Source organism: Tupaia chinensis, unplaced genomic scaffold (genome assembly GCF_000334495.1).
Source record: "Tupaia chinensis unplaced genomic scaffold, TupChi_1.0 Scaffold000211_1, whole genome shotgun sequence".
Taxonomy (NCBI): Eukaryota; Metazoa; Chordata; class Mammalia; order Scandentia; family Tupaiidae; genus Tupaia; species Tupaia belangeri.
The window spans coordinates 1,243,837-1,251,181 of record NW_006159686.1 but is presented as its reverse complement, the minus strand read 5'-3'; the positions used below and the strand labels follow the sequence as shown (position 1 = coordinate 1,251,181).

The following is a 7,345-nucleotide window of genomic DNA, read 5'->3' as shown; positions in this document are numbered from 1 at the left end:
GGGGCCCCCCTGCCGGCCCCCACCACATGGAGGGCCGCTGGCTTGGCCCTGCCCACGGAGTCCGCCTGCCCGAACCCACTACGCGGAGGGCCACTGACTTGGCCCTGCCCACAGAGCCTGCCTGCCCACGGGGCCCGCCTGCCTATGGGGCCCAGCTGCCCGACCCCACCACACAGAGGGCCGCTTGCTCGGCCCTTGACCACGGAGCCCGCCTGCCCGACCCCACCACGCGGAGGGCCGCTGGCTCGGCCCTGCCCACGGGGCCCGCCTGCCCTAACCAGACCGCACAGAGGCATCACAGAGCCGGCCTGCCCGAACTGGACCACACGGAGGGCTGTGCCCGCCTGGGCGCGGCAGGATCTGCTGGGGCAGCTTCTGCGGATGGAGGACGGGTGCTCCGACCCAGAGCGAGGTGTGATGGCAGGAGCTTTCCAGCTCGCCAGCTGGTCCCGGCACACAGACCTCACCTGGGACCCAGTCCACGCAAACAGGCACAAAACCGCGACCTGCCGGCCCAGGAACTCTGACGGGAGGTTTTACAGCCTTACGCGCTGTGACTGACTCAGCCTAGATACGATCACGGCTGTGCTCTGGGCAAGCCTTTGGCGAGCAGTCTCTGCCCCGTCAAATCGCGGTGGGTTGCCGAGCTGAGGGCGGACGCAGTGGAGAGACCCTGCCTCCACACACCTGGCACATCCCGTAACAGAAGCACCCACTATCTCGTGGAGTCTGCTCTTGATTTCAACGCTGTTCAGTAAAAAGTAACTTATCGAAAAAAAGCAAACCACCAGCTAGTAGATCATGGGGCAGGTCAAGCTATTTTTCTATGCAAAAACGTGTCAGAACCTCCCCGACAGCCCAATAAAACAGCGACTCAAGCGCTGGAAAATCCATCTCATAGGCCGTTCACCTTCTCACACAGCTTCAGGTCGGCCGGCAATGAAATGAAGTAACACTGTAACGAGGCAACAGCTCACTAGCGAAAGCTTGCTCCCGTCACATGTGTGCAAGATGCGCACAAATTAGTGTCTCGGCTGTAATGAAAATGTTCCTACAGAGCTACAAAGAAGAAAACACCAGATACCCATATTCCCACACAGTAATTAAACAGAAACCTTGAAACTCACCCTTTAACTTGGCTCGGATTTTATTAGCAGCTTTCTTGATTTCTTTGTTCAGGTCTTCAAGCTCCTCTTTGATTTCTTTAAAAACATAAAGGAAGGCATGAGCCGTAACACCCGGGCTAAATGTGTCCCTCAGACCCAAACGAGACGCGGCCCTGGTGACCGTGAGGCCGCGGAGACAGTGGCTCTTGGGGCCCTGCACGGCAGCTTCAGGAGCACCTGCTCGGTCAGAAGCCCAGCCCCCCAGGTGGCTGGTACACACTTGGTCTGAGAAGGCCGGCTTATTGGACTGATGACGAAATCACTGAATACACAGAGTTCAGTGCTCAAAAATACCCAACGGTAAGAAAGTAGGAGTGAAGGCCAAGAAACCAGAGACGACATTACAGCAGTGCCAGGTGACAGCTGTCACATGTTGACATGGCTATGCTCGGGGCCAGCAGGGCGTGATGGTGACACTGCCGGACTCCCATGTAGCTGACTGCAGTGCAAGTCCGACCTTGGAGGCTTAAAACTCACACCGGGTATGTGTGCATGTGTGCCCAAAATTCCAAGACGAGAATGGAGAAGGGACTGTAGCATGGCCATCCCCCCTGGGGAATGATTTCTCACTTTCTATCTCTTTGTCTCTCTCTTACCCCATAGCAAAAAAATCTCTCCACAAACAAACAACAAAAAAGCCAATGCTCAATGAGATAAAATGGAACCTTATAAATTTTATCATGTGAACAACAGTATGACAAGCAGGTGGCACAGTGATTAAGGTGGCTGGACCCCACAGGGCCAACTGTACAGTTTGAATCCTGGTCCCAGTGGGTTAGAAAAATAAACCAGGTGTGTGTGTGTGTGCGCGCACGCCTAAAATCCTCAGAGGAAACTGGAGGGGGGAAAGCAGCATGGCCATGCCCCAGGCGGTGACTCCTCACAGACCCTTGGAACATGTGTGTGCGCGTATGTTCCATCTCCAGCAAATACGCGTGCCCTATGGCAAAAAGGAAAACAAAAAAGTATGAAAAGAAACTAAATAAAGTTCCAGGAGTGAAAACCAATCCAAAGATAACTTAGTGGGTGATAAAAGATTCCGGATCTGAAAGACAATAACTAAAGAGAGGTCAGGGCTGTCAGAGAGAAAACTTCAGAGTGAAATAGAGATGGGCCAGCAGGTGGGGTAGCAGTGAAGGCACTGGACTCCCACATGACCAACTGTGGTTCAAATCCTACACCTGGAAGCTTGAAACACAGCAGGCACATGTGCACGAGTGCCCCAAATTCTAAGACCATGCATTTTAACCCCAAGGGCCAGCAGCAGGGTATGGGAACAGACGCAGGAACCATGAGGCAGTCTGCCCTGGCTCTCCCACGGGGAGGCAGTGGAGCCAGGACTGGCCCACGCTCATGCCGGGCAGCTTCCTCTCCTACGCAGGTAACTACAACCATAAAGGGTCTCAAACACGTGCCAAGGGTGAAACTACAGCAGAAAGCACCAAATGTAAGAGCAGGCAGTGGAGATGGGGAGGAAATCAGGATGCAGCCACCCAACAGGGACAGGACGAGCCCAGGACAGTGACAGTGGGACGAGGAGAAAGGCACACGACAGCTGTCACTGCAGCATGGAACAGAACCCCAAACGGACGTCAGGAAAGGCTAGGACTCGTGATCGGAAAGAAGCGTGATGCCCAGAGCTGGCCCTGCAGTGCAGCGGTAAGCCCCGTGCACTGACAGCCAGACCCCACACGGCCAGCCAGTCTGCGTCCTGGCCCCGGCAGAGGGAGACACATCAGGCACTTGTGCATGTGTGCCCCGAATTCTGACAGGATGGAGAGATGGAGCAAACACCACCGCGGGGTGACGACACTCCACCAGGGGGCGCTCTCTCTCTCTCTGCCTGTCTCTCTGGCAAGCATATGCACCCTCTGGCAATTAAATAAAAAACACTATAAAACCTCGTAATGAAAACAGCCTCCGTTCCCCCACAGTGACTCAGCTGTGTGTCACCTCTAAGATGGCATCTCGTGCTCCCGCGGGCTGGACCGCGCTCGGCTGGGCCTGGGATTCCGACTGTCTGCAGCCACCCTCTTTTTAGAAAGGACTGGAGCGGAGGGGAGGGAAGACAGACACGCAACCCTTGTTTAAAGCCAGCGACTTACTTCCTTCTGGGTTGGGAGCAGAAAGAATGATGCTGTGGTTTTTCTTCACCTCTTCAACATACTGAGCGATTTTAGCGATGCTGTCTCTGATCTCCTCTACCTAGGAGGCACACAGAGTCACCCGGCGCAGGTCCCCATCTGCCGCCACCGTTCGTCACCGAGACAGGGACAAGGTGGCCCGCAGCCCGGTGGTTTGGGGGCCGGACCCCACGTAGCCCGCGACTGTTTGAGTCCTGCCCAGAGGCTTGGAGAACGCTGCAGGTGCTGAGCAGAGGTGCGTGTGCCTGAAATCCCGACAGGACCGAGGAGAGGGAGGAGGGCTAGGCCGTGACCACGCCCAGCGGGTGCTTCCTCCCTCTCCCCAAATCTTTCTGTCTCTCTCTGGCAAGCACACAAACCTTCAGCAATTATTCAAAGGGAAGGGTGAAGGAGACCAGAAAACACATTACCACATAAAGAAAAGCCAAGCCTTGGGCCAGCTGGCTGCACGGTGGGTAAGGCAGCCGGATCCCACATGGCTAACTAGATGGTTCGAGTCCTGGACCCTGAAGCTTGGAAGACACACCAGGCACATGTCGTGTGTCCCCAGATCCCTACAGGGGGATGAAAGAGAAAGGGCTGTGGTGTGGCCATCCCCCTGCGGGGGCGATTTCTCACTTTCACTCCTCTGTCCTTCTCTCCAGCAAATGCACAAACCCCCAGCAAAACTAAGAAGAAAAACAAAGGACCAGCAGATGGTGTAATGGTTATGTCGCTAGACGCCCATATGGTCCACTACAGTTCAAGTCCTAGACCTGGTGGCTTAAAACTCATGCCAGGAACACGTGTGTACATGCCCAAAATTCCGAGAACAGAATTCCGAGGAGAAGGGATTGTAGTGTGGCCATCCTCCCTGGGGGTGATTTCTCACTTTGTTTCTCTGTATCACTCTGTCTCTCTGGTAAGCACACACACCCTACAGCAGAAATCTCTCTTAAACAAACAAACCAGGGGGCTGCTGGCAGGTGTGGCACTTACAGGCAATGGACCTGCCACATCGCCAGCCGCAGTGTGAGTCCCAGACCTGGGCTCAGTCTCTCACCTTCCCTCTCACTAGTCAAATTTAAAACGTAGTAATGAATACAGTAAATTTGTTTTAAAAATATAAGTACAATAATTATTAAAATACAAAATAAAAATGATGAAAAAGGAAAAAAGCCCTTCCTAATCCCACATTATATCATTTAACTAAAAAAACACAGAGAAGAGCCAGCAAGTGGCTTGGTGGTCAAGGCGCTGACACTCCCACATGGCCGACCACGGGTCGAGTCTCAGACCTGGTGGTTTGCTTTTCTCTCTCTCTCTCTCTCTCTCTCTCTCTCCGGTCAAATTAAAACAAATGAATGAATACATAAAATTAAATAATTATTCAGAAAGAAACACAAAGGAATGCACACATGGGTACTCCTACCTTTACGACCGAGGTGGCACCAGCCAGCCATTGCCAGCAGAAATTATGGAAGCGACCACGTGTACAGCCCAGCCCAGGCATGAGCAGGGGCGCCACCAGGAGCGTGTCACCTCTCACACGGGACTCCGTGCGGTCAGCGGTTGGGCGGCGCATCCGGCCTGCAGACCCCGCTGATGGCAACGTGCTCACAGCTCACCACAGCCGCGCTCCCAGTCAGTGGCCTTCAACCTCCAAGTGGCCTAAACTACCCAGTATTTGTTTCAAAATTCCTCGTGCTTCTTGAGCAAGATTCACCCAGGTGGGCTGGGCTGGGGCCTTCGGGAGGCCCTGGGACTGAGCGACGGCCAGAGGGGCTCAGTCTGGACCCCTGGCCCGGGGCTGTCACCTCATATGGGAAGAAGACTATGGGTAGGAACTGGGGACGAGGTCCCACCACATCCTGTGTCTGGGCCCCACGGCTCACACTCCCACCCACTCCCTCCCAGCTGGTCACCGCAAAGGGACTGGGGAATTTTAAATATGGGTAACACCGTGATGCACTGGAAAACCTCATAGCACTTACATGGCAAGGAGCAGCTTAGAAACTGGTTCTGGTATTACTGGACGGGACAGCTACGACGACAACACGGCTGGGTTTCAGTGAACCACCCTACCTGACGGAAGAAACCATCCATGAAGTGGTCCTTTTCCACAACGACAGCTGGGTCTCCATCATCACTTCTCCTATACTAAAATGGAAAACACACAACATACAAACAGCATTTTAAGACGCTTATGTAGGCACGGACAGCAAACTGAAGGAGAGACTGCCCAGGCCCGTCCCGCTCGCGGTGCGCGGGCTGCCCTCACGCCCCTGCTGCAACCCTGCGGGGCGGCACTCTTCCCACTTCTTTTTTGAGAGGTTTTTGCTACAGGGCGCACGCGCTCACCAGACAGAGAGAGAGAGAGACAGAGAGACAGAAAGCGAGAAATCACCCCCCGGGGGGATGACCACGCCACAATCCCTTCTCCTCCATTCTCCTCTGGGGATCTTGGAAAAACACACACACGAGACCAGCGTGCGATTTGTAGCCACCGGGTCCGGGGCTCAAACTGCAGTCGACTACGTGGGAGTCCAGCAATGTAGCCCCTACACCATCTGTTGGTCCCCCCACTTTTTTTTTTACAGGAGAATTTTGCTTATAGGGCTCATGAGCTCACTAGAGACACAGAGAAAAAAGCGAGAGGTCACCCCAGGGGGATGGCCACGCCATAGTCCCTCTCCTCCACTCTCCTCTCGGGACTTTGGACATGCACACGCATGCTTCTGGTAGGAGTGCCAAGCCGCTGGGTCCAGGACTCGAACTGCGGCTTGCCACGTAGGAGTCCAGCGTCTTCACAGTGTGCCACCTGCTGGCCCTCTGCCCCGTTTCTAACACAACAATTCCATTTGGAAAGAGCCCCTGGAGGAAGCGGAGGCGGGCTCTCTCAGAACGGTGGGAACTGCCATGTGAGAACCCTCCCGTCCCATAGGCCAACGTCACACAGCCAGCTCATGGAGCAGTGACACTGCTGACGCGCGCTTTCCACGACGGTCGCCAACTGACATCACTGGGTGGCTCTTGGGACTGTGCAGGTCCTCACTGCCCCTCGCCTCCCTGAGCGGCTTCCAGCTGTGCCCACCGAGGAGGACTACGAGGAAGAACAGGTGGCGGAGAGCGCCCAACAGGTGAGTGGGGAAGGGGCGCTGCAAGGTCACACCAGAGAGTGGAACAGCACCGCTGAAGGACCATTGCTCTCATCTCCTGGCGGGCTGGGAGCGCAGAGCCGAACCTGCTGCAGGGGTGCAGGAGCTGTGGGTCCAGGGCCCCACTCTGGCGTGCACCCTCTGGCCCCTGACACAAAGAAAAGACCCTCCAGGCAACGGGGATAAAGCACCGGTGCCAAGTCTAGGCAGCGAGAGCTGGGACAGCTGCAGGCGAGGAGACCCGGCAGCGAGCCCTGGGGACACAACCACGACCAGCCAGCCAGGAAGGCACGGGCCGTGGAACCCTCTCCCAAGGACGGCCCCGCCCGGCCTCCTTTCCTCAGGGCAGCTGTGTGTTTCCTGGAAACCAGACTGCCTTGACCTGCCGCTGGCACAGCTCGCAGAGCTACGCCCCTGAGACGGCGGAAAGGAGCCCACTGAGACGTGGCAGAGAACCACGCGCGGCTCAGCACTCAATCCACAAGCTGGGAGCCGCCGGCCCTCCCCGACCAAAGCGGACCAGTCTGGCCTAGAAGCGGCGCTCCTCCCCAGCCCTGCAGCCCCATCCTCCGGGGCGAGATAAGGCTGCCGAGGGCAAGCGCGTGCCCCGCGAGACAGCGCCGCTGTATGCTATATGCTGTGCGGCAGCCCAGGCTGGCTCGGGGCCAGGCGCGGGCTCTGCTGGGAGGAGTGCCTGATCACAGCCGCCTGCGCTCTCCAGGGAAAAGCGGACAATGCCCTCCACGCAGCCCACGGGGACCTGGAAGCAGCTCTCGGTTCAGACGTGGCTGTCTCCCTCTGTGCCCTGGGACACAGTTAACACACACCCAGGACAGCAAGGACATCACGAGCCCTCCGCACGCCGCCACCCAGGCTGAGTGGCAGTCAGCTCCGAGCC

The 7,345-nt window shown here is 56.3% G+C and overlaps 1 protein-coding gene and 1 pseudogene across 4 annotated transcripts in view; one reads left to right on the top strand and one right to left on the bottom strand.

Annotated features, from left to right (window-relative positions):
- Positions 1–5,621, bottom strand: part of STX2 (syntaxin 2) — a 96,262-nt gene extending 90,641 nt beyond the window's left edge. For 2 of the 4 annotated variants that reach the window (XM_014587412.2, XM_014587413.2), the window contains exons 1-3: positions 5,375–5,619; positions 3,272–3,371; positions 1,128–1,202 (exon numbers count right to left, since the gene is read on the bottom strand). In XM_014587412.2, the coding sequence (XP_014442898.1) occupies positions 1,128–1,202; positions 3,272–3,371; positions 5,375–5,395 (196 nt within the window). In that variant the 5' untranslated portion in view covers positions 5,396–5,619. Of the gene's footprint in view, positions 1–1,127; positions 1,203–3,271; positions 3,372–5,374 lie in introns of all 4 variants that reach the window. The other 2 variants (XM_006147341.3, XM_006147342.3) reach the window with 2 other exon arrangements.
- A 400-nt stretch (positions 5,622–6,021) lies between these two features.
- Positions 6,022–7,345, top strand: part of LOC102478982 (eukaryotic initiation factor 4A-I-like) — an 11,323-nt pseudogene continuing 9,999 nt past the window's right edge.